This window comes from Lepidochelys kempii, chromosome 1 (genome assembly GCF_965140265.1).
Source record: "Lepidochelys kempii isolate rLepKem1 chromosome 1, rLepKem1.hap2, whole genome shotgun sequence".
NCBI classification, from domain to species: domain Eukaryota; kingdom Metazoa; phylum Chordata; order Testudines; family Cheloniidae; genus Lepidochelys; species Lepidochelys kempii.
Window position 1 is genome coordinate 195,829,840 of NC_133256.1, and position 27,698 is coordinate 195,857,537.

The following is a 27,698-nucleotide window of genomic DNA, read 5'->3' on the forward strand; positions in this document are numbered from 1 at the left end:
CATTGCCCACTTGGTTTATTTTTCTGTGCCAAGGACTGGAAGCCAGGCTCCTCAGTTCTAGTCATAGTTATGACATGCTGACCCCCCTCTATGGTCTTGGTGAAGTTAATCTCTCTGCATTGGTTTCTCTATGTGCAAAATGGAGACAATACCTACCCTATCTCTCAGGAGGTACTGTGTGGATAGATTAACGTTTGAGGATGAAAAGTGCTAAGGACTATGATGGTTATGATGCCCACACACTAGTAGAATGTAGGAAAGAAAGAGAGAAGCTTTGAAATCAAATTTGCTTTTCATGTGTATGTTCTTTGTTTACTTTCTGCATTTCACTCAGCTTGCAGATGAAAAGGACTATGTAAGTTCTAAGCATTCTTCCTCTTACTATAGATTCCACTGGTTTAACAGGCTTTTTAAAAAAGTTTGTGGTGTTACCCAGATATGCCTATGAACTCCAAGGGGACGGATGGGTTTCTGTACTAGAGTCAGGGGTGCTTGAGGCAGCTGATGGGTAGCTTATAACATTGTTCTTTAATTGGTGGCCCGTGGCCCACATCCAACCCATGGGGCCCGCCCGCCCACCCGCCACTGAGCGTCAGCTGATCCTTCGTGGCTGCTGGGAAGCAGCAGCCGAGCTTCCTTCCCCACCTCTCAGGAGCCGAGCCTATTCTTGTAGGAAGGGTTGGGGGAATAGGAGGGGAGCCTTCCCAGCGCACAAGAGGGGCAGGGGAAGGAGGGAGCAGAAAGAGCCTTGCAGCTCAGGGCGGCTCCACTCCCTGTTCCCTCCCTGTAATACCCAATGTGAGAAAGGGGAGGGAAGGAGGTGAAGAAGCAGTGGAGCCTTCCCCTCACACCTCAGAAGGGGGAGGGGTACCCTGCTGCAGCCTCCCCCCAGCCTGGGCTGTGAGGGTTGGTGAAGAATCCCAGTAAGAGCAGAGATGAGGCTGGGAAGGCCACAGATAATTGGGGGGGGGGGAGGGCTAGAGGCAAGAACTTAATGGGGGGATTAGGGTGCTGGGCAGATGGAAGAGCTAGAGGGCAGAACTGATGGGGGCTGGGCAGATGCACCTCCATTTATTTTCCCTCTATTATCACGCCGTGTATTTAATTTATAAACTTTTAATTTATATTTAAACACACTGAAGCTAGATTTTGGTGCTCCATTTTGATTTACAGGGGTACACTTTTAAGCAGGTGCCTACGTAACGTAAAGCAATCAGTAATTGATGTGCTTTCATCAGTTAACTTGATTGCGTCCTGCACAGTAGTTTTTCAGGAAAAAAAACAAAAAAAAATAAAACCCCACAGAGCAGCTATCAAAATATCAGGCTATAAGGAAGGGAAATAAGATGTCCATTCACTGAATATCTTGTGAGTTTAATTTCCAGTTTTAAATTAATAGTTTTAATAGAATTAATATGAATAGCATGCTGTTTTAATAGCATTGCAATGTATTTGTATAATTATTTCTTTGCAAGTTTTCACTGGAATATTGTCTACTGGCATGCTTAGCCTGTTGTTATGAGATTAATAAATACAATCCGGCACACCACTTTTGAACGACTGCAATCCTTGGCAGGCTCCCTAGAGAGCAAACGCCTGGAGAGCCCTGTGACCCTAGAGAGAGCCTTTTAGCTTACCAAGATACGGAAGTTGCTTTATCTGACCTGTGAAAAATTTTAATTGAATATTACTGGTTTATAACTAAGGATTAGATTATGTCATGGAATTCATTAATTCAGAGACTTCTGTGACATTTTCCACTTCAGCCTCGGGGCAGCGGGATTGGAGCTCCCATCTGCCACGGGGCTCCTATAGGTCCCATCTGCCACAAGTGGCAGGGAGCCCGGCACCCCTCACGCAGCAGAGCTTGGGCTCTTATCCCCTGTCTGGCCCATTTTGTCACAGTAATTTTTAGTAAAAGTCAGGGAGCGGTCCTGGGCTTCCGTGAATTTTTGTTTATTGCCCATGACCTGTCCCTGACTTTTACTAAAAATTACTGTGACAAAATTGTAACCTTATTTATAACACATCAGTAAATTCTTTCAGTTGGTAAAAGGAAAACAGATGGGCATAAGTGGTGCACATTCTAATCCATAGTATCCCACTGCTATTGAATATCATTTTTAAAGGAATGCTGCTGTTCTCCTCTAAAGAATCTGTATATGATCCTATCCTTTGGAATGAACGTGGGCTGACTTAAAATGTAGGTCATCCTTACAGTTTGGAACCTCTTGATAGTGCATGTTATCCTCTAATCAGAGAAACAGAAGCCCACCAGGCAGAAGCTGCTACTAGTTAACAATTACTGTACTACTTAGCATATTGTGTGCAGTCCATATGCAGACACAAGTCACACAATAATAGGTTATTATGGATTTGTCTTTCAGGATAATGCCCTTTTAGCTGAGTGGCCCTCTGCAGAAGCAACAACTGCAAGCAATATCTTGCCACTTGATTTCACCAAATCAGGTTTCACCTTTGATAGTGAACAGTCCAATAGCAATGAAATGTGGTTAAGATCAGAAAACCTGGACTTTGAGAACAACATGAATTCAACACCAAAGGCTGTCCTCACTTCTTCTCCTGGTGGGATGAGTCTAGAGGAAGGGAGCCAGACTCTTCCTTCTGTCACCCCATCAATATTAGAAAATGGCTCTCCTGTGGACTCTCAGGAATGGCTGTCTATCCCTGCTTCTTTCAAAGATGGTAAGTTACTTCACTTCATTAACTAAAGTTTAAGTCTAGGTAACAATGTTACCTTGTGCTCAGGAGCCAGAGCCCTCCAAAACAACTTCCTAGAAACTCCTGTGTATTCAGTCAGGTGTGACTAAAAAGAACCAACTTCTAAGTTTAAATGTTTATAGCAACTAATAAGGCCTATTTGTCCCTAAAGAGATTAATGGTATATGCATGATCCCTGTTATTCCATTTCACAGAAACACTGCCAAGTAGTTTTAGCTGGATACAGCAGTAGATAAATCTGCAATAGATACTTCTAACTTTGGCATGTAAGCAGATCAAGGTATTTAATGGGGAAAAACAGAGTTACTGATCCTTGGGGATATAAGAGAAATAGAGTCTGGCAAGCTAAAATTACATAAGTCACAACACAACTAAATGAAAATTGTTGACTTTGTGTTTGAAGATGCTGGAGTGTCGGAAGGCTTTCTTCTGCCTTCCAGTCTATACCCTCATCTTGCACCAAAAGAAATGCCATCCACAGTCATTTCTGTGGTTCCTCCGACTTCTATACCAACAATGGCCTCTACATCAGAAACAGAGCCTAATAATGAGGGAGTGATCTCTGCAGAGAAGGCAAGAGAAGCCATGCCCATTGACATAGACTCTATATCCCGTGACAGCCTGGAGGACGGAGAAGTTTATCTAGAGGTGAACCCTCTGCAACCCGATCTGTATCCAGGAGGAGAAATTATTTATGAGGATGGATCTGGATCAGCATTTGATGCTTCAGGTCAAGAGGCATGGCCATGGGGCATAGCAACATTAGAGCCAGTTTTCTACAGTCTTCCTGAAAGCTGGCTGAAAGATAAAAATGATTCTCTGTTAATCAGAGCACAGGATACTCCTGAGGGACAGACCCTGGATTATATAATTGATTCTATAGAGAAATTAAATGGTAATCCTGAGGATGGAGGCATGACCAATGCAAGAGGGGATTTCACTGATGACTCTGAATCAAATGTACCTGGACTTTCAGAAACTGCAACTCAGCAGGTGCCTATGTTATGGACACAAGAAACCTTGAATGTGGAACTGTCCATGCAAACATTAGAGGCATCAGGCATGTCTGATTATTCTTCATCCTTTACATATGAGCCCTCAGTGGACTATTCTTCTTTAGATATGGCAGATGAACAGACCTCCATCTCACCACATGAAAAAGATATCTCTATAGAAGGTCATCTCCTTACATCTACAGAGACATTCAATGTTAAACAAGCTGAAGAGTCCAGTGAGGATCATCAAATCATTTATGAAGCAGTAGGAAACCAAAACAAGGAAGGGACAAAGCCAGAAGAACTATCCACAATAGTCCAATCAGGTGTAGCTGTTACAATAGGACACCAAGACATGGATTCCTCATGGACTGGGCTCCTCAAGCCAGAAACAGTCCTGACGGCAACTCCTGTGATGGAAAATATAGTCACTGACATTTTCATGGAGGAGCAGCAAATTCCAGATTTGCACTTGACAACTCAAGAAGCTTCTGGATCGCTTGCTGTGAAACCAATAAATATTTGGCCTACTCACAACACTGAAAGGGCATCTGAGAAACCTGCAGAACAAGATATGCAATCTGAAGCACCGAGTAAGGTTGAAGTTTCAACGATAGCTCCTTATTTACTGGAGCTGCCGACTGGTTCAGAGGATTTCACTGGACAGTCTAGTACAGACCATGAAACTAGTTCCCCTAGTAGCTTAAATATGGCAGTGGGTTCTTTTGCAACAGTGACTATAACAAAGAATCCTATTGGTTCCCTGTCCAGTTTCCCTACTACACAATATACAGTTAGCTCAATAAAACTGGGGGAGGACATGACTACAAGAGTGCTGGATCATGTGGGCACAATGTTGTATCCTCATGAGATGAACCTGGAAGAAAGAAGTATGACTGATAGTCGCATGGAGGTATCTACCAATGTTCACTCCACAGAGATGGCCAGCATAGCTTGGCCCACGCATGCAAATCGCAACACTACCACGTCCTCACGAGCTTTAGTGGTATTCTTTAGCCTCCGTGTTACCAACATGATGTTTTCAGAGGACCTATTCAATAAAAATTCCCCAGAATATAAGGCACTGGAGCAACGATTCTTAGAACTGGTAAGATTCACTTTATAATGAATATGTTACTAGCAGCTACTATAAGCCCTAAGTTAAAACCTTTTCTTACCATGCATGTGAGCAAAAGGGGGGGAGAGAGAGAGAGAGAAATTGTTTGCAACAAAATTACAGCAGCCTAGTACATCCCACAAGTTGTGAGTAACTCATATTTATGATAGTGGGAGAATTTGTCTGGAAAATGTAACGCTTTTATTTGAATATTTGTGTCTCAAATTTTGACGTTTCACTTGTGTGGGACAGATTTACCAAGGCAAAAATAAGTCTCTTAAATACTTAGTAACACTGAGACAGACGCTTGGCTGCTGTAAATCATGTATTTTAATTGGCTCTACTGGCCCTTTGTGTTCACACATTTCCAAACAGTGTCTTCATTTGCTCTATCAATGGGTGAAAAGAAAAATAATTGGGAGTGCAGAGTGATATGTTACTGGATGCTCTCACCTGTTTTAAGATGCTTTTTATTTAAAGCAACTATTTTATTAAATCTGTAGCTCAGTGAGTTAAACTGCCTGTGGATCTACTGATCTCTTAAATAGCCAATGGGTGGCAGAATGCCACAGGAGTAATTATCAGTTTTTAAGCTGAAAATCAATAGTTTGGCTGGAGTAGCCAAATGTATGAAGGGTGATACCCAACGCGTTAAGTCCTGTTATGCAGTATGAGCAGGGAGCCTGCAGTGATTTGCTCTATATTATGGAAATTCTGTGAATCTCTCAGGCTCCTGATAAGCTGCCAGTAGGGCCTCAGCTGGGTACAGTTTTGATACCTTTCTTTGAATGTGATTGGGACAAAATATCTAGTCTCTGTGTGTGATGTAATAGCATTACAATTGGCCTGGAACTAGATTCAGAAATAGATCTTCTATCGCATTTATACAGCAGTACAGATATTGTGTTTCCTACATTGCAGCTGGTTCCCTACCTCCAGTCCAATCTAACAGGTTTCCAGAATCTCGAAATCCTGAACTTCAGGAATGGCAGTATTGTGGTGAACAGCCGCATGAAGTTTGAAAAACCTGTGCCTCGTAATGTCACGAATGCGGTCTACGTAATTCTGGAAGACTTCTGCAACACTGCTTACCAGACCATGAACCTGGCCATTGACAAGTACTCCTTGGACGTGGAATCAGGTAATGACAGTGTGGGAGTGCTGCCAATGCAGTGAGTAGCGTCTGCCGAGTCAAATATGCTTGGGGCTCAAAACCTGAGCAGACTTTCTCAGTGTCTCAGAGCCTTAGAGAAGAGCACCATCACTCTTCTCAGTCTTGGTGTCAGCAGAGTTTTTAAAACTTTGAAAACCAATCTGTTTAGCAGGACAGATTAAGGTAAAATGGGACCAACATCCACCAAAACTTTACGGCCTCCTAGAGAAATTTGGGGCCGTGTTTGGTGCTGACTTACATCCTATGCGACTCCACCAACTTCACTGTGGTTGCAAGCAGAGGGAAAGTTAGAAGATAGAATTTGGTCCCTGTTTTTCCCAGTCTCCCCTCCCTCCCTCTAGCATGCTGGTGTTCCCGGCTCCCCCATTTGGCTGGACTCTTCCATGCAGCTCTTCGTAGGCAGAAAGATCCATCCCCCCAGAAATAACTCATTCAAGGGTGTATGTATACTGGGAAATTGCTTCCTGTTGGAACACAACATTGAGTCATGGCATCAACACACTGTGTAGATGGGGTTAATGTCCTGGCAGCTGCTCCTGGTTCACTATAACAAACATTAATGATCATGACTCCTCAGGTCACTTTCTAATATTACATAACTTACACTGTAGACTGACTCCAAGTTGGACTTCTATCTTCTGGCCATTCTTGAGTCTTTAATCTAATTCCCAAAAGAGGGTGAATCTTTACTCTGGAATTCTGGGTCTGATCTCAGTAACAGTGAAAAAGACCCTCTGTTAATCAATTCCTCTGGTTAAGGGGGGAAAAAAGTCTGTTTTCTATATTTCTCTTCCTCTATTTCCAGAGATATTTGTACAAAAACAAGATCTCCAGGAGATACCTTACAATGCTTGCAATTAAAGAGTCAGCATTTGCCAACAGTTAGCATAGATTAGTAACAGAGAAATATTTTCCCCTATACTAAAAACAGGAAATAACTGCGATATGTATTGGCAAATGGTGACTACTGCGTTGAAGTAGCTGGTCTCCCAACAGAGAAGGGGAGAGATCTAATTTGGTTAGAAAATCTTCAATATTGATTTTTAAATTGTCCTTAACAATTAGTTTCATTGTATGGGTCAGATTTCAGTGGGATGTGGTGATAGATGAGGCATCAAAGAAAGTGCAGGCTCTTCTAGTACACTGTGCGTACTGCAAGGATACATACAAACCTCAGTACGCTCTCCTCAGGGCTGTAATACAGCTCTTCTATAATGGATAGTGCTGGAGTTCAGCTGTATTTTAAGCAGAGAGTAACTTTGAGAAATGGCAAAAGTGCCAATGATGGAAAGCATGAAACAGGCAGCATAGTCCAGTGGCTAGGGAACTAAAATGGGGGGCAGGAGACCTAAGTTGTATGCTCAGCTCTTCCACTGACTCACTGTCTAGCCTTGGGCAAGTCACTTATCCCTATATTATAGATGGGAAAGTGGGGTACAAAGAGGTTAACACTACATATGCTCTTTGGCAAAGCTCTTTCAGATCAATGCTATATTTGTACTAAGAATGACCAGGAGTCTTGAATTATCTCCTTGGTTGATTTCAGTGTGGTAGGTTACAATGCTCATTGACACAGAGCAGACCAGGTAGCTAAAAACTATCCAATCTGTTGTCTGCATTCTCTGTCCTCAGGAGATCAAGCTGATCCTTGCAAGTTCCAGGCTTGCAATGAGTTCTCCGAATGCTTAGTAAATCGCTGGAGTGGTGAGGCAGAGTGTGTTTGTTATCCTGGCTATCTAAGCATTGAAGGATTGCCCTGTAATAGCATCTGTGACCTACAACCAGACTTTTGCCAAAATGATGGGAAGTGCGACATAATCCCAGGACAAGGGGCCATATGTAGGTATGTTATCCTTTGTCTTAGTGGCTTCCAGAAACAGGAAGTACCAACCTTGTTTCCCTATTCTATATCCCTGTCCCCCCAAAAAGCCAAAACAACAAAACACAACAAGGCATAATGTTGAGTGTAATGACAGAGGACCCTAATGATTAACACTCAATCCACTGTTGGATATTTTCATGTGGTAAAATGCTACAAATCATCATAAAACGTCACTTTGTTGATGGTTTTATAAAATTCAAATTTGTAAGGCAAATCCAATATACCTGAGTTAAAAATGGTACTCCCAATAGAGGAGAAACCAATATGAACAAATATCAAAATGGGGGGAAACACCCTGTACAAGTTATCAAAGACCAGAACAAACAGAGCCGTTTGTGGTTCAAGCATTTATTTTCAGTTTTTGAAAGACACTGGCCTCCTCTGACAGGCAGTCTATGCTGGTATGATAACCTACACCATTATCCAGGCAATTGAGAGTGACTAGAAAAATGAACAATAGGATGATGAAGGCTAGATATTTAGTACATTTTTGGTACCAGAGGCTTTTGAGGGGTGATTCTGGTGTAAGTCTAAGTACTTTAGTGGAATTACTCTGATTTATTCAAACTGTATGAGGAGAACTAGGCCCATCATAATTTTTGCTCCTCAACCAAATTCCAGTGTTCTTGCTACATATTAAAAATATGTAATTTTCTTCTAGGAAACCATGACAATATTTAAAAAAAAAATAAACACGAATTTCAAAGCAGGGGGTTGGGTAGGAAGAGCTGATGCAATAAAAAGGAAATTAACATACTAATTATTATTTGACTAGAAAAAAAATCACTTGCAATAAGTATTAAGGTCTCAGCAATTAGGATCCATACTTTACTTACATAAGAGTTACAACCAACATCAGAGAAATTAAATACACATTTTAAAAAACTATCTTTTAACCATAATGTGTGTTATAGATTTAATGAGATCATCTGTAATATACACACATACCACACTTTTGTCAACTAATAATTAACATTTAAAATTCCCTACAAAAGATATCCCACTATAATTGCTAAATGGCGCTCCCGTAAAATTCTTAAACAACCTTAATTAGCATGTCAGCAACTGGAAGTTTAATGCTTAGGAAATATTGAAGAAGGCTATAGTAGTAAAGTGTCTGATTTTTTCCATTGATCTCTTAGTATCAGTAGTTAACTTTCTTGTTTCCTTGTTTTTTTGCTGGTGTGGGGGATTACAGATGTCGTGTAGGTGAGAACTGGTGGTACAGAGGAGAGCACTGTGAAGAGTATGTCTCAGAGCCATTGGTTGTGGGTATCGCAATTGCTTCAGTGGCTGGCTTCCTTCTTGTGGCATCTGCTGTAATTTTCTTCCTGGCCAGGACCCTTCGAGACCAGTACTCAAAAAGTGACACTGAGGACTCATTAGGGTATGTAGAGCATCTAAAGTTCTAGAGCACTATTGACCAGAAGCTACAGGTCTAACACGAACCCCAAATTACAAACCTGAGTAACAAAAGGTGGATGCACTCAAGGGTTGCAGGTATAATCTCCCCCAGATTTTCTAACCTGCCAACATTGCTACAAGTGAGGATTTAACTTTAGCCTGCTAGCTTTCCTCCAAGCCCAATTTGCATACAAACACTGGGTAAGTGTGTCCTAAGCACCAATGAGGTAAGATGAGGCAGAAGATATGGAGCTGATGTCATCAGTTTATTGCAGAACCCAAAGCCTCTATGCCTCACTTACCCTTCTAACTGCTTCATCTGCACAAGAGGGATGGGTTTGCCCTGAACTTGTATGAGCAAACCCAAAGATCCTGTGAGCAACTGTCCAAAAACCACTTTGTGGGATTTCTTGTAGAGAAGAAAATGTAACCACGCAGGGCCATCCACCCCATCTGCTCCTGATAGGGACTGCAGATGTGTCAACAACATCAAAGACAGCATGAAAAGCTGATCCTCATCCATTCCTAGGATGAGATAAACCATCATCACCTCCTGCGTAAGTCAAAGTCCTCCTTTGACTTTCAGGCCTGAAACTAGATTGACTGAGGTCAAAGAAATCATTGGACTTCCAAGTTACCTCACCACAGACTTCTGAAGCTCCCTTCACAAAGGGAAATTGGATGCAGGTCATTAGCTGACAAGTTTGTCAAAACAATGTTTTTTTGAGCAGAGGCCTTACAATAGCTTTGTTAAGGATGCTAGCAGCCTACCCCCAAAAGGAGTCAGTGGCAGTCTACACAGACAGCAAGCCCACTTCTCCCATGGCCTCACTAATCCAGAAGGACATGAGTTGAACTCCACAGCTGTTGCCTAGAATACCCTGAAGATCTATTGATCTATGTTTTGAAGAGCACTCTGAAAGACCTCAATACTTGACCTCTGTATTTTGTTTTTCTCTCTCACAGGCAGGGTGATAGCCTCTCCTCCATTGAGAATGCAGTGAAGTACAACCCTATGTATGAGAGTGATACCACTGGGTACAGCCACTACTATCGGAGATACCCACAGCTCACCTCATACAGCTCTACCAGTGCAGAGACGTCCACAGACTACAGCAGTGAAGAGATAAGGCACATTTATGAGCATAGTGAGCTCACAAAGGAGGTGGGTGACTTTGTAGCTTTGCTTCCCGCAGTGCCAGGTGGTGGAATTATGACCGAGCCTTGTGAGGTATTTTAAAACTGCTGGTAACTCCCCCCAGCCCTTGTGCTCAGAATACAAGTACTAGACTTGTGGCTGCACCCTGTGCAGATGTTTGAGAGGGAGATGGCTTCTTGCCTCCTTTGTGTACACACAGGTAGAGCTAGATTCTGGCCTGTAAAGAGTTTCCCCATGGTTGAACAGCTGCACTTTTAAATAGTTTGATATTCTTATGGAGCTTCAGTTAAAGCTATTCCTGTCCTAGCAGAGGCACCCAACTTGACAATTTTTTTTAAGTTGGTGTCCTCTCAAAAAGCCACTTGTCTTGGCTGCCAGCTCCATCCCTGGAGGAAGCAGTGCCTTCTTTCAGAGCTGTCAAATAGCTAGAATCTCTCTTCCAAGGATGCGCACATGCTTTTAAGTGTTCAGTTCTTAATAGAATCTTCTGCAAAGTTTGGGAGTGTTGGCCCATTTCCACATTTATATGTAGACAGACAAAGTGGAGCTAGCAGCTAGGATGCTGCTCTGGGAGTCTGCAGATGAGGGTTCTAGTCTCAGTTGTGCCAGCAATCTGGCCCTGAAGCCTTGAGCAAGTTACATTATTGGTATTGTACAGATGGGGAAATGGGGTCTATGATGGAAATGCTACTAATGTCCCTCTGTACAGTATTCATCTGTAGATCTCAAAAGGTGCTCTGTAACAGTAATAGTTATAATTAAATGTGGGAGAGAGCAGGTCCCAGGATGGAGGCTGATTTTATTGTTGAGGCCTTGAGCTGAAATACTTACTTTTCTATGTTTGTTTGAGTAAAATTAATTTTACTTTAATTTCCCCCCGTTTTTAAATCTGTATGGAACGTTCAGAAGTCTAAAATTATAAAGCTACAGCCATTTTTAACATCATCTTGGATTACCAATAGTGTTGACCAATTTAAGCATATATATACACACCATAGAAGGAGCTGTTTTTGTCATGTCTAAAAGAACATACCGAATGGAATATACTTTCAGTGACCCACGGCGGTGAGGGGTTTTTTTAAAGCTGTATTTTTCAGTAGTATAAGTGGTTTGTAGGTCAGTCATAAGTATTGTATAAACTACAGCTGTCATTCCTATAGTCTCTATCAACGTAGGGCATAATATTCTCTCACTTTCACTGCTGTGAATTATGAATAATTACACTGAAGTCTACATAGTTACTGATAAAGATGAGTCAGACCCGCATTATTGGACATTCTGTTTGTGTACACACACAACGGTACCCTCTTTTGAGGGTAACAGATTTTGCGGTGTCATTTTCTCCATTAATAATCTCTTGACTTTTACTAAATTGTATTAATAGCTTCTATCTATAGTAGCAGACGTACACTAATTTTGAAGAGTTGCTCCCATTTTAATGAGAAAAGAATGACTAGAATCCCCTTTTAAAGTGTTCTGCAAATGATTTATGATGAAAGCTTTACATGCTCAATAATTTATAAACTGTGCCCCATTCCAGTGTTTGTTCCTTGACTAGGAAAGTATACTAGTCAGCTGTAATGCGAAGTAAAACTGGTCCAACTTTTCAGTGTTATTTTTTAGTATTTAGAGCTGTGCACTTTATTTTGGTTCTTGTAATAATATTGTGTGTCTTGTACTACAGGAAATCCAGGACAGAATACGGATTATAGAGCTTTATGCCAAAGATCGGCAGTTTGCAGAGTTTGTTAAACAACATCAAATGTAAGTGAAATGTGTTCTCTGAATAACATTCTGGCCGTTCATAATGTTTCACCTAAATACCTTTCAGTAACCAGCAATCTATTAATTGTATTACTGTAAATAGAGCTTGCTTTATTACTTGGCCCTTGAACTAACAATATGCTCAAAACAGATAAACATTGGCCTCTTCCCCCCTGCAAGTAGCCATGGGTATGTGAGACCTTATATCTAAGGTTTCAGAGTAACAGCCGTGTTAGTCTGCATTCGCAAAAAGAAAAGGAGGACTTGTGGCACCTTAGAGACTAACCAGTTTATTTGAGCATAAGCTTTCGTGAGAAGAAATTGGTTAGTCTCTAAGGTGCCACAAGTCCTCCTTTTCTTTTTGCTTATATCTAAGGTGAGTAAAACAATGTACTAATGGGGGAATAGTCCTTGACAAACACAAACAGCTTTAAAAGTTTGTTTTTATTCCTAAGAAGAAATGATTAAATCAATAATATACTTGCTGTCCCAGTGTAAAATACTAGTTATCGAACCACACTGCAGAACATATTGTGCATAATGCCCATTGAACTGGTTTGTTGCAAATGTACATTTAATCTGCATATATGGATCAGAGGAAGAATTTCCCTCTAGTTCAGCTGTTTACTCTGACCATTGCAATTTCCTGAGATGACTCAAAGAATGAGGCTCCCAGAAAAACAACTGTTAGAGGCAGAGATCCTTCATGGAAAGGGAATGGTGAAGCCAGGCCTCTTGCCTGTATCTGCACAAAAGCCTAAATTTTCAGGACTGGCTAGTGATTTTGGGAGCGCAGCATCCAAGATTTAAGTCTCTCCGAGGTGTCAAGTTGCGCATCCAAAAACATTAGTCATTTCTGAAAAAAGTAGATCAGGCAACAGCAGCACATGGGTACCAGAGAGACATTTGACATGAAATAATAGTCTGTTTCATAAAACACAGGCAAACAGAGCCTTTCCAGTATCTCTGTTTAATAGTCAGTAGTTTCTCTTCAAAACTGGAGTTGGAAAACTGTCAGACAAGCAAATGTTACCAGTTTGTCCTCCTCTAGTTCATTACAGTGTTGAATCTGAAGAACTCAACACTTGTAAAAAGAAAAGGAGTACTTGTGGCATCTTAGAGACTAACCAATTTATTTGAGCATGAGCTTTCATGAGCTACAGCTCACTTCATCGGATGCATACCGTGGAAACTGCAGAAGACATTATATACACAGAGACCATGAAACAATACCTCCTCCCGCCCCACTCTCCTGCTGTCTTTGCTGGGGATAGACCAGGAATGGAGTCTTAGAACTTTTAGTAAGTAATCTAGCTAGGTATGTGTTAAATTATGATTTCTTTAAATGGCTGAGAAAAGAACTGTGCTGAATAGAATAACTATTTCTGTCTGTGTATCTTTTTTGTAACTTAAGGTTTTGCCTAGAGGGGTTCTCTATGTTTTGAATCTAATTACCCTGTAAGGTATCTACCATCCTGATTTTACAGGGGGGATTTCTTTATTTCTATTTACTTCTATTTTTATTAAAAGTCTTCTTGTAAGAAAACTCAATGCTTTTTCATTGTTCTCAGATCCAAGGATTTGGGTCTGTGGTCACCTATGCAAATTGGTGAGGCTTTTAATCCAACATTTCCCAGGAAAGGGGGGGTGCAAGTGTTGGGAGGATTTTTCATTGTTCTTAAGATCCAAGGGTCTGGGTCTGTAGTCACCTAGGCAAATTGGTGAGGCTTTTTACCAAACCTTGTCCAGGAAGTGGGGTGCAAGGTTTTGGGAAGTATTTTGGGGGGAAAGACATGTCCAAACAGTTCTTCCCCAGTAACCAGTATTAGTTTGGTGGTGGTAGTAGCGGCCAATCCAAGGACAAAGGGTGGAATATTTTGTACCTTGGGGAAGTTTTGATAAGCTATTACCAGCAGGAGAGTGGGGTGGGAGGAGGTATTGTTTCATGGTCTCTGTGTATATAATGTCTTCTGCAGTTTCCACGGCATGCATCCAATGAAGTGAGCTGTAGCTCACGAAAGCTCATGCTCAAATAAATTGGTTAGTCTCTAAGGTGCCACAAGTACTCCTTTTCTTTTTGCGAATACAGACTAACACGGCTGTTACTCCTCAACACTTGTAGTCACTGGTAGAGAGTATTATCTGGAATCATGGGTGCCATAAAATTATAAACCTGTCATGTTAACCTATGAACTCAGTCTCCACAGCTTAGAGGACTCAAGGCCTGCTACTCAAAATTCTATTAGATTACTTTCAGCCGCTTCTAGTATAGAGCGACCTACTGATTCCTATCTGTAACTCACGCTAAATTTATTTTAATAATCATATTTTAGGGTTTCTATAAATGTGTTCTAAATAGTACTTTCTGGTCCACAACAAAAACTAGTAGATAACAGACCCACAAAAGCTGCTACAACTATGGAAATTCCAGGAAAGCAAGTACTACACTGATAATCTACTACTACCCTAAAACTTGCAATTCAACTTATTACTGCAGGAGTTTTTAATCTTCATAAAGGTACAATAGATTTCTAATCAGTATAGTTAAACAAATAAGAGGGCTTACAATGATTGAGAACTGATGCAAGCAGTTAATAGATAATGAATTTCTACCAGTTACATTAGTGCTATTTTAGCTATCTGAATGTTTAAAACAGCTGTAATTCAAGAATATTGGGAGTAAAATATTTCAGGGGAATAGATTAAAAGTAAAAATCTGTCAGCTCCAGAAGCAAAATGTTGTGGGACCAACAAGTCAGGCATTTCAAACGCTGAAATTCCTTTAATTTGTAATAACTATGGCCTGTATTTAAAATGAACATCTTCTAAATTTTCCACAGCTGGAAAGTAAGAAGGGTTGCCCTATTTTGAGCTTTGAAACAAAGTCTAGAGAAAAACGTAATCACTATTTGTCTGTTTTTTTTTCATTTCAGGAAGCTGCTTTAAAAAAAAATTGAAGCCAGTAGAAGTGGAAGATGACCTTGTTGCCCTAGTAACAGGGCACACACAAAACTGCAAAGTTACATATAGTCTTTATGTTGTATGGATATTAAACACTGCTGGTTGGATGCAGATGTTTTCTAAATGAATGATTAACTATAAGAATGTTTGTGGCTTTTCTGAGTACAGTTATGATGGTAACCAGAGGTCATGAAAATTCACTTTTTTACTCATTTTAATTGGGGAAAAAGCATTTCCTGAACTGGACAGTGAAAGTTTGTACATGTATTTTCTCATCTCGAAGATTTTTAGCTTGGTGTGCAAAGAAAAAATTAAAATGAAATACAAGTTTTTCATGTTACTTTGGTGTTTTCCTGTTTCAAAGGTAAAGTATTAGTGGGGGGAAATATTTGGGTTGCAGGTGAGAGGTTTATTTGGAGGATACTGGTTCTGCTCAAGTGATACTAGCATTATTTTGATATGGCCCAATAATAATCCCAGACAAAATGTATTTTATCTTGCTAGAGAATTTATGTTTTGTACGGCTGGCTGATTTACCCTTGTTTGTTGCTCACCAACAAAAATAAATAGTCATGTACTTAATAAGATTCAGCTTGCCGCTCTCATGACACTTTAATTGCTTTTAAAACAAAAGAATTCAATGTTGTTGGCTTTCAACTGCCACATGTCAGCTTGGGGAGATGGTGCACTACTTAGTGGTTGCCACCAAAAGAAATACTAGAATGCGTATGTGTTCTGCTTCTCTCCCTGCTAGACCCCCTCCCTGCCTTTACAGAACATTTCTACAATATTACATTACTAACTCTATCATCCTAAATTATTTTAAATGTAGAGAATTTTTATTTTTGCTTCTATAGTTTAGTTATTTTGTTCCCTATGATTGGTTATTTTCATAATGGCTTAATTGTGCTACGAGACTACTTATGACACCATTCTTGTTTTTTATTCCTTTGGCACTGAATTTCTCGTCTTAGAATTGTATGCATCCATCATTCAAACTAAAGCCAACTGAATACCAGATAAAATTCAGCTGACATATTTGAATAATACATTAGTCAACCACTAGCTCTGAGTCAGATAGTGTAGTATTTACTAGTCAATATATTTTATAGTTTTGCCTCCTCAGATGTCAGTGACCTCACTTCTGGCTTAGGGGAAACCTAATGTTAAGTCTTTAAATCTGGAAAGTAGTTTAGTTACTTAAAAAAAGTTGTTTTTCAGGGCAGATATTATATAAAGATGTGCTTCCAATAAAAATTTGGACCTGTATTTTGAACCCTCAAAAGTTCCTATGGGTTTTGTATAGCTTATTAAAGAAGGTACCAGCATGAAATTTGGATCTGGATCCAGGTTTGAACTCCAAGCTCAGGGATGTTCACATCTTTAGTATTTAATACTAAACAGTAACATCTTCCCACCTGATTTAATACCCACTGAACAATGAAGTTAGTTTTTTTAATCAAGGTGGTAGTCCAGAGGCCCACAAGTGCCAACAGACCCCTCCTCGCCACTTTTCCAATGCATATTACAGTTTAGTCATGGTGAGAGCTACTTACCTTCCTAACTTAGACAGCTGGGTGAGACTCCTGTGAAGAAAAACACTTCTTCCAAATGTTTTTAGTGCTCCACAGCTGCTGTGGAAGAACATTTCACCAGATTGTTGGGTTATCCTCAATTTCAATGCCAGGGGTAAGGACTCATGGCTTAAATGTCAAGCTGGAAATCAACTTTTAACAGCCCATGAACAGTTGGTGGGTGCTTCGTAATGCCATAGTCAATGAGCCAGATCTTGTGGAGTAGTGTGATCACTGGATGCTGCACAATCTGTCTTTAAAGATGACTTTGGTGGCCCTCAGGCACTGTAAAGTTGCACCACTTTCCCTCCCTGCTGGAGCAGGGAAAGGGGGCATAGCTGGGATATTGCTCTGTTACACCAATCCTCCCCTTCTGTTTTGGGCCCCCGTAATCTAGTCTAGTTGAGAAGAATAGCAGAATCAGCGTGGATGCAAAATTAAACTTTAAGATAACTGCAGGAGTGCTATGCAAAGGTATGTTTCTTTGCGGTTGGGTTATAACTAAGAATGAGACGCTAAAACTTATTGTGATATAAAAAGGTGCATTTTCAATATGGTGCCCAGGGAACAAACCACTCCCCTCAACCTTGACGCTTCATGCCTTCTGGTGTGCTGTACTGACAATTTACTTCACAATCCAGATGCATGTTCAGGTTAAATGAGCGACATACCTGAATCCTGGATCTGAACAGTACTGAAATTTAGGATTGGGGGGTTGAAATTTGAACCTAAAGCTGGATCTAAATTTCATGGTTGTTAATCCCTTCCCTTTAATGATCTGAAACAAAATTGCATTGGTGAGGGTTGAGATTAGAAAATGCATCTTGGGCCCATCTCTAGTTAAAGCTAAACCCTAGTCCAGTGGTCCCATCCATAAGCAGTAGCCTAGAAGAGGTCCTGCTCACACTGAACATGTGGTATTTCATTGTACATACAGGGAATGTTTTTCTTTTTGTATATAATGTCTTATTTTCACTGCAATAAATGTTTTTGTTTCAAGAAGGTGTCTGTATTCTCCTCCTCCCCCCCCCCCCTTAAAATCTTGACCAGTTTTTAAAATTGATGTGGAGACTATGAAAACATAATGGAATGGCAAAGGCATTTATTTTATAAAGTTGTAAGTGAACATTTGCACTACTTGGAACAAGTTTTTAATAAATCTGGTAGAACTGTTAAACTCATTTGTTAATAAAAATGCCAAGTAAAGTTCTCAATGATTTGTGGCACCATATTAGCCTGAAGATTTATACTGGGTAGCGCACAACTTCTTTGCTATTCTTCTGTTTTAAACAAAAACTTTTGGGGATTTCTGGTTTGTGAGAAATCAGAGCAAAAGTGTTTCTTAGGTGACCACAGACAAACAAATAGTCTGATAATTATTCATTCAGTTTGACAAGTGAGTCATTAAAATAGGTCAGGATGAGTTCATGCATTTGTTATCCTGTAAAAAGGCATAATGAACAGTTTGACTAGCTTTTGTCTGTCCTATCATTTAAACAGTCAGCCGCTATAGTACTGAGGTATTATTAAATAAAAACTCACAGATTTCAGTCCACAGGGAAGCCAGAGCCTGCTCTTCAGCCTCCTGCTGCTATGTCCAAACAAGAGGAGAGGGTAGAGACCAAGAACTTCAAAGCAATCCACCAGAAGAAAGCTGCCAGTGTCCCTGTTGCTCCTGCAGCTGTGGGCCGTAAGCACCTTAATAGGGAGTAGGGGGGGAGAGAGAAAACAAAAACACAAGTAGAGCTGAGGGACTTGTGATTTCCAATTTATGGGAAATTTAAAAGTTAGTCAGAATGAAACATTTTTTTTGAAACTCCCCAAAAGGTTTTGTTTCAGTAATACCAACACATGGTGTTTCTGCAAGAAAATATGCTCCCCAGGACAAGCTGGGGCTGTCTGCAATTGACATTCTTGTAGATTTCATATAGCTATTCAGTAGTATTCAATAGCAGCAATGACAGTAACAGGAATGTCTATTTCAGTCAGCAGCTGCTGGAGCTCTTAAGGTCTGCAACTCTGGGGCAGCTCTTCCATGCACTGTGTCTAGGGACTTCTGGGTTCCCTTGTTTAGAAGTCAGGCAATACGAATGGCTAATTGGTTCAGGAGCCTGGAAGCCCTGGAGTCTCCTAGCCAGGGTAGTATGTATGAGGAGCCTGCCCCCAAGCCATGCACCCTAGAAGCACATCCCAGGACATCCATGCTCCCAGCTGACAGCCCTTCTGTTTACTGGCTCAGCACCAGGGAGCCTGTATCCCTAAGAGCCCTGGCTCAAACTGGAGATTCTACATTTCTGTAGAGCAGAGAGCCTGAAAACCTGAGCTTGGCAAGACTACTACAGGCCCTAGCAGCCAGGTTTCCATCTGAATGCTTTGGGATTTAATTAAATCACATCAAAACCAGACCCATTTTCACAGACAATTCAGCTTTGAAAACCTGTTTGCTGACAAAACTGTTGCATTGGAAAATTTCCATCCAGCTTATCTAGGCCCAAGTCTCCAGGGCTTCTGCCATCAGCAGGAAGTTCACATAACACAAGTGGTTTGTTCCTTTTTTAACGCAACCGTTTAATTAGCAGTCACAAAAGAAAGGGTTAGGAGGCTGTGACTCTGAAATCCAGTAAACAGAAAAATAAATAAAAACCTTCTCATAATGGTAAACACTCAGAGGAGTATGCAACTGAGTTTAAATTTGCAAGAATATAGAAATTTAGGAGCAAAATATGTAGTTTACATACTAAAGCCTCAAATCCCTGGCCTAAGTAAAGTTTTAGAAACCTCACTGGTATATTATGGATCACATATATAAAATATTGTGACAATATGAATATTGTCACACACAACTAGCTTATTTTTTCCAGTCTGAATGACCATTTTAATAACCAAAAAAGCAGCTGGCTCATTCGGTCTCACAGTGGCGTAAATCAAGAGTAGCTGTTTATACTGGTAATTCCAGACACTTTTGTGGACATACACTAGCAAAAGTCAAATCAGAATCAGGCAGTCTATGAACGATCAGTGTGTGCTAAATCGTATAATGCTGCCTTACAAAATGTCAACGTCTCCTGCAAACATCAGACTAATAGAAATTTTCAGACAAGTTGTATGGCTATGCTGCAATCACGCGGTGTGGCTGCAGCCATGTAAACACGCTTGAGCTCAATGGATCAAAGCTAGCTCGAGTAGGGACCCAGGGTCCTAGGTAGGCACAGCTAGCTCATGCAGCCACAGCTTTACTGCCACTTGCGTTAGCACCGTAGATATACCCAAAGAATCCTGTAACATAGCTACAAACCCAACAAACCGAAGGGTGTGGACTAAGCTGACCGAGACCTTAGTTTGGGGTCACCAAAGGCCTCAGCCGATCCCCACTATTACGTCTCAGGCTGACAGCGTTCATAGGATCTCTACAATCAGTCGTGGATGCACACTCAAATGGGCCCGTCTCTCCCTGCCCCCACACTTAAAATTTCAGAGATAGACCTGGGATTGCAGGAATTGCATCAAGCTATATACTTCGGCCCACTCACTGATGGCAGAATCTTTGCCTAACAAATCGGACTGCAGAAAACTCATTCATCTACATCTTGGGACTGTAGAGAATGTCTAAAAGCTCTCTGTGGCAAACTTCAGAAGGAAGGGCTTCTTCATCCCAGTCTTTTGATTCTAAGATTCTCCTTATTGGGCAATGATGCATCCCATGTTTTCCAGTCAGTAGGGGCCCAATTCAGTGCTGTCAACATGCTGGTCAGAGTAGAACTTCCTGACTCCTTCTATTTATACTAAGATCAGAACACAAAGAATCTAAACAAACCACCCTCTTGACCTCAAGAGTCCTCAAGCATCCTAGCGGAGGCTGATGAAAAACAATGTTTCATCTCCCAACTTTAGGAAACGTAGGTAAAGCCTGGGCTGTAGTAATCAGTTTATAAATCAATTGCTAAATTAATTGTAAAAAAAGCAACTGGGAAAAAATACCAAAGGATGAACAGAAAGGACAACACGCGTAAGCTCAAGATCGTTCTTCAACTTGTATTCCTTTTCAGGTCAACTATAAATTTCTTGCATAATGACAGGTTTCAGAGTAGCAGCCGTGTTAGTCTGCATTCGCAAAAAGAAAAGGAGTATTTGTGGCACCTTAGAGACTAACAAATTTATTTGAGCATAAGCTCACGAAAGCTTATGCTCAAATAAATGCGTTAGTCTCTAAGGTGCCACAAGTACTCCTTTTCTTTTTATAAATTTGTTGTCTGGTATGGGCCAAAATGCAGCTTCAGTAAGCAGCTCCCCTGCCAATGCCATGATCATTATAACCAAGAAGTCATAAGTAGGCTGAAGTGGCTCACCATCTACACAGGTTCTGTGCCCCCTTGCCACAGTATGGAGGAACTTTGTCCACTCATCCAATCAAAAACCCAGCAAACATGCAACAAGAGTGCCAGTCATCACCACGTTCATAAGCTCCCATGAGGCACTGTGGTAGCTCAAGTAGACACAGTTTAATTTTAGACTGAGCCAAAACAAAATTTCCATGTATCCAAATTGAATTTTTTCTAGATTTTTCTTTCAGCAAAAAAATTGGTATTTCATCTTTGTGTTGTGATTTGAGACAACGACAAACTGAGATATTCCAATTTCCTGATGTTTGACCAACTCCATTGTGAAAAAACACTGGCATAACAGACTGTGGACAATGCTCCTATGTCTCATCCTGCACTGGATTCACAGGGCAATCTGCAGGAAAACCTGTCCTGCTGTGGTATTTATCTGGGTCTTATTTATACAAGCGAAGTCAGAGGTTTTATCAGATCATGAATGGATGGACGGATGAAGTTTTTTATCCAGATACCTTGCATTAAACATGAACCAAAGACTGTTGCTCTCAGTGAATACAATCCTCCTGAGATATTAGATACAAGCCAAGGTGACATTTTTCACTAGGTTTCCATTTGACATTGGTTTTCCTACCTGTTTTCCATTGCCCATAGCCACAGGAGTCAAGGACCTCAATCTCTCACAACTAACACCCACCTCAGCTTTTACAGCTCCAGCACAAGCCTCCATTTTTTTACACTCTTGGCAACCCTAACATAGCTACATTGCTATTATGGCCACCAAAGGTGGCCACCTGAAAAAGCACTTCTCAGCCAAGCCACAAAGTATGTATGTCCTCTGCACTAGTTCATTCTCCTCAACCCCAAAGAATCCAAACCAGATTCCCCTGCTTCCCACCCTCAGTCAAAAATTGACCTCCCACACTCACTCCAGGATTCTTCTTCAACCACCTGCCCTTCCTAGTTAAGAGATACCTCCCCCAACATGCTCTCAGCCTCTAAGGTAGAGAGACCTCACCTTCTGCTAAGGTCAAGGGGAAAATGAACATTCTAAAAAAAAAAAACAGCTGCCTTTTGCGGAACCCAAACCGCGCCCAACCACAACAGTGCATAAGAATGGCCACACTGGGTCAGACCAAACGTCCACCTAGCCCAGTATCCTGTCTTCTGACAGTGGCCAATGCCAGGTGCCCCAGAGGGAATGAACAGAACAGGTCATCATCAAGTGATCCATTTCCTGTCGCCCATTCCCAGCTTCTGGCAAACAGAGGCTAGGGACACCATCTCTGTCCATCCTGGCTAATAGCCATTGAGGGCCGTATCCTGCCTGAATTTATCTAGTTATTTTTTTAAACCTGTTATAATCTTGGCCTTCACAACATCCTCTGGCCGAGTTTCAAAGACTGACTGTGTGTTGTGTGAAGAACTACTTCCTTGTGTTTGTTTTAAACCTGCTGCCTATAAATTTCATTTGGTGACCCCTACCTTCTTGTATTATGAAAAAGAGTAAATAAACTTCCCTATTTACTTTCTCCACACCAGTTATGATTTTGTAGACCTCTATCATACCCCCCTTTAGTGGCCTCTTTTCCCAATCTTATTAATATCTCCTCATACAGAAGCTGTTCCATACCCCTAATAATTTTTGTTGCCCTTTTCTGAAACTTTTCTAATTCCAATATATCTTTTTTGAGATAGGGCAACAACAATTGCACGCAGTATTCAAGATATGGGCGTACCATGGATTTAGAAAATGTCATATCGCCTCTGTATGTCTTATTATCTATCCCTTTCTTAATGATTCTCAACATTGTTAGCTTTTTTGACTGCTGCTGCACGTACAGTGGATGTTTTCAGAGAAGTATCCATAGTTACTCCAAGATGTCTTTCCCGAGTGGTAACAGCTAATTTAGAACCCCATCATGTTATGTGTATAGTTGGGATTATGTTTTCCAATGTGCATTACTTTGCATTTATCAACACTGAATTTTATCTGCCATTTTGTTGTCCGGTCACCCAGTTTTGCGAAGTCCCTTTGGAGCTCAGGCTGTTAACCACACAGGCTAGTACGCTTTCTGTATGGTCTAGGGCCAGCCCATCTCTGGAATAACGGCAATGATCCACACAGTGCTAGTAATTAGGATAGGTGAATCTTTCAGCAGCAGGTTATGCTTTTGATGTCTGCAGGACACAATAGACAGTTGATATTTAAAACAGGGTCACCTCTGCTTCAATTAAATGAACTGACTTTAAATTCGATCTTTAATCATCAGCAACTAGTCACCCCAAGCACAGAAGGGGAAACACCGTCCCTCTGGCAAGCTTGTCAGTTCTGAACTGAGGCAGCAGCAGCAGGAGTATTAAATGGATTTAGAATCAGGTCCAACATTTTAAACAGTGATGAAAAGATCAAGTAGAAAAGCGAGGACAAGGATTGGTGAAAGAGGATAAGGGAAGAGGGAGTCATCCAGGAATGATCATACATCCCATCCAGTAAAAGGGACATACATCTCTCAGTGCAGTCTTAGAGAAACAGCTACAAGGAAACTCACTCGACTTTGCTTAAAGAGGATTACAGAAAAGCATATTGCAGATGATTAATGGCCTCTCACAGAGAAGGAGGGGGCTTGAGCCCTATAAAGGGCTAATGGATGAGTTCCCTAGCATGACTGGCAGGTAACCATTTGCTGTGATGTATTTTTTACATTTCTAATAGTTTGTTCAATAAGTGAGCAGCTCCATTATTCCCTTCTATTCCTGTCAGAAGGGAAGATGGATATAAATATAAGAGGTTTATTATTAACGGGAATGTTTTCTATAGTTTAAAAAAAAATTCAGCCCTCTGTCTCTCTACAGCAGCTTTAAAAACCAAAGGCCTGTTTGGGGGTTGGTTAAGGTTCCATAAAACTCCCAGTAAAACTTAGCTGCAGATTACTTGTTTTTGACTTCATCTTCCATGTGTTCCTTTAAGTAATTTGCCATAAGCACCTGCTGCAGAACAGTGGATTATGGTGTTCCTACAGGGTTCCTATGATTTTCTCTTCACCTTATGAATATTGCTAGGAAGTACAATCTCCTGCTTACCATCCACATTTTCTGCCCCCATAACATGCTCATCATGTTCGCAATGACATCAACGAACCTCATCTGTACATCCAAGGGCAGAATTTGGCCTTTGGAGAGTCTGGCCTCATGTCCTTACATCATGGATAGAGGTAGTTAATGGACAGACACTAGGTTTAATATTCGATACACACAACTAAATGAGAGCAGACTCAACAGATAATTTCAGTTCCACCAGGAGGAGTCTAAGTGTTCAGGCCTACTCCCAGAGCTTCCCCAGGATCCTACTGACTTTGAAGGGTGAACTGCATAACATCTTTGCATGCTTCCAAAGAACAGAAACAGTAGCTGCTGATATGGCTGTCAGAGTAGAGAACCGGTCCACAGTTTGAAGGCAGAATAATCCACTTTCTAAAGAGGGATTATTTAGCTTGGAAAGGGGAAGAGTAAACTTAAATGAAGGAAGACAAGATTTATGAAGTGCACAGTATTCACTGGTCAGTCATTCCCCTTTACTCTGCCTCACAGGATGAGAAAGGGAGCACTCCAGACAATTCTTTACAAGTCTGCTAGTTCTATGTGTATTTAAGCCCAATGCCCTGCTCAATTCAAAGTACCTCTCAAGGCAGGCCCTTAGTGACCACATTGCACACCTGCATATTGCAAAAGGGAAGGCATGACTTGAGGGTCTAGTTCAGGTGAATATTAAGAAGGTGGTTAGGTCAAATTCTGACTCCTTTGATATTAGTGATAAGGAACACGCTAGACTTGAATCCTGCCTGGGTTTTGCAGCTTCTCCAGTTAGCACTTGTTGCTCAGTAAATTGATGAATAGCCTATGTCAAGGGTTCTCAATTTATTTCACGTGTTGACCATTAACCACTCCCAATTAATCCTCAAAAACCTCACAGGAATAACTTATGTCTATGCCCACTGCGAATATTCCTGCAGCTCCTCCTCCTGAACGCAATGTTTAACGGGCCATTCTTGGCATCTGAGGAGGACCTGCTTAGAGGTGTCTGACCACTTAAGCCCAATGCCTCAGACCGAGAACTGGATACAAGAATCTGATGACCTACTAAATCGTTCCAGATGTCTCCACTGAGGCTACAACCAACATGTGGTCAACTAACGTCCTTTATCTTATTTCCTGTATTATTAAGCAATCAGTCTGACTGGGTCTTGAAATACTAGGGACCAATTTGTAATTACATAGCCCACTCTAGGAACAGCACTGAATTACACAAAAAGTTCCCTAATGGAGGAAAGCAATGTTCCATACAGCTTTTGCCATGAAACACAAACTGCTCAGCTGTGCTGGATGACATGGTCCAGGAATGGGCAGCAAAATCCCTCTCTGGGCTGACGGAACTCCCAACATGGATAATTTAATAACGCGAAAAGCTAGAGTTCAATGGCACTCAATGTGAAAAACTAAAGCAATATTTAACACTGTAATTCATAGATATTTAGGTCAGAAGGGACCATTATGATCATCTAGTCTGACCTCCTGCACAACGCAGGCCACAGAATTTCACCCACCACTCCTGCGAAAAATCTCTCACCTATGTCTGAGCTACTGAAGTCCTCAAATCGTGGTTTAAAGACTTCAAGGAGCAGAGAATCCTCCAGCAAGTGACCCGTGCCCCATGCTACAGAGGAAGGCGAAAAACCTCCAGGGCCTCTTCCAATCTGCCCTGGAGGAAAATTCCTTCCCGACCCCAAATATGGCGATCAGCTAGACCCTGAGCATATGGGCAAGATTCACCAGCCAGATGAATGCTAAGTCAAAGAAAATTCCCATAATAAAATAATTTGCATTTACACATCCTCTTTCACATTGAGTTTTCAGAGCTTCTGATAAACGATAAATTAACCAATTAACTAAGCCTCACTACACTGGTCAGGTATGCATGTAGACTACCCATGGTGCAGATGGGTAAACAAAGGCACAGAAGACTTGTCCAAAGTCACACAGCAAGTAAGCGACACAGGCAGGGATAGAATTCAGGAGTCCTGCTTACCTGTCCAATTTTCAATACTAGACCGTACTGTTGCCTCCATGGAAAATATGTAACTCCTTCTAAAGAAATACAGTTAGTGTGCAAGCAATGCTTACTTTTACTTTTCTAAAGGATTGCTTCAGTTCTTAGACTTTCTCACCTTACTAGGGTCACTTAGGAGACACATAGCATCAGTTCTTATCTCATAACCCCACCACTGTGAACTTTCTTCCTTCTTATTAGGGAAACCATATTAAGAGGGGTTTAACTTTAAAGCTCCTAATGTAGAACAATTCAATTTAAAAAAGGCTCATCCCTCTCTGCTGGCAGTCATACAAGGAGAGAGAGGACGGGGCTAACTTGTCTGCTAGGATCTGTCCCACTTTGGTAAAAATCTCTATATGGAGGTGGGGGAACTTTGTTAGAGAGGGAAACTGACAACAGCCAGAAACTTGGCTGGAGTTTTGGTCAGTGATAGCAACCAGAAACTTAGTATTGCGTTAGATTGGCCAGAAGTCACTGTTCTCAGAAATTGAGTTGCCCATTTCAGAACAGATGGAGCCTAGATTAGTTTGCTGACCTAAATCCAACCCTACTTTCCCAGTCCTTGCTGTGTGAAGGGCAAAAAGGAAATGTATTCCTAAAACAGAAATACCAGACCCAAAATGCCTCTGAACTTTGGGGGAAGTTCAGATCCATATCTAAATTGCATGACTGGAGCTGCTCTCTAGAATGTGCCAATCTGGTTCTGAGGAAGAGCAGTTTCAGATCTAGATTAGCAAACATGTGCTTTAAAAACATCTATTCTGTTACAATGAATTATGCATGGAGGAAAATAGAAGTTAAAACCAAACATCTCTGTAAAGAGCTGAACCAGAGTAGAGTCAGATCTTGGGGATGTGTGGGAAAGAGAAAAGGAGGAGATCAGGTTCAGATTGGTTTCAAAATTCAAAACTTTGGAAAATCTGTTTTTTCACCACTTGGGCTCACTGCTACCAAAAAATAAAGAAAGAGCATAAATTCCTTCAGTTTTAATAATCTTAGGTGTCTACCTTCTTAACCCCCTCTAATAATTAAGCATTTTTATATATAATCGCACCACTGACGAACAAGACTATACAGAGCATTGCATTAACATGTAAAATCCTGCCTCTTGAAATATAAACACAAAATCAAGTCACTCTGACAAATCCTTGGTCATGAGAAACTTTCCAGCTACTGCTGTTTCTATGCTTTCTTTACTCGAAGACTGAGAAAACAGCTCTTTGTGTGGGTGTCTCTCTGTCATCTGTCCAATCACATCTTATCTATTTTTCCTTTCATAAAATGTCATGAGAGCTTGCTTGAGAGTTTTGTTCAAAGTTGCACTGTATCAGAAACACAGCTAAGGACCTCTACAATACAAGATTGCTTTCTTGATGATTTTTATGGCAATCTAAGACAAATGGACGTGCACTGGGGGAAGGCTTTTGGGGGAGCGGGAGCAATGAATATATTCTAACTAAACAGAACTAACTTCTGTTCTTC

At 41.0% G+C, this 27,698-nt stretch overlaps 1 protein-coding gene across 5 annotated transcripts in view; it reads left to right on the plus strand.

Annotated features, from left to right (window-relative positions):
- Window positions 1-17,774, plus strand: part of IMPG2 (interphotoreceptor matrix proteoglycan 2) — a 94,452-nt gene extending 76,678 nt beyond the window's left edge. For 2 of the 5 annotated variants that reach the window (XM_073306870.1, XM_073306880.1), the window contains 9 exons: window positions 335-355; window positions 2,388-2,706; window positions 3,146-4,845; window positions 5,776-5,995; window positions 7,661-7,871; window positions 9,109-9,297; window positions 10,281-10,479; window positions 12,158-12,237; window positions 15,171-17,774. In XM_073306870.1, coding sequence (XP_073162971.1) covers window positions 335-355; window positions 2,388-2,706; window positions 3,146-4,845; window positions 5,776-5,995; window positions 7,661-7,871; window positions 9,109-9,297; window positions 10,281-10,479; window positions 12,158-12,237; window positions 15,171-15,183 — 2,952 coding nt within the window. In that variant the 3' untranslated portion in view covers window positions 15,184-17,774. Of the gene's footprint in view, window positions 1-334; window positions 356-2,387; window positions 2,707-3,145; window positions 4,846-5,775; window positions 5,996-7,660; window positions 7,872-9,108; window positions 9,298-10,280; window positions 10,480-12,157; window positions 12,238-15,170 lie in introns of those variants that run through there. The other 3 variants (XM_073306886.1, XM_073306894.1, XM_073306903.1) reach the window with 2 other exon arrangements.
- The last annotated feature ends 9,924 nt before the right edge of the window (window positions 17,775-27,698 follow it).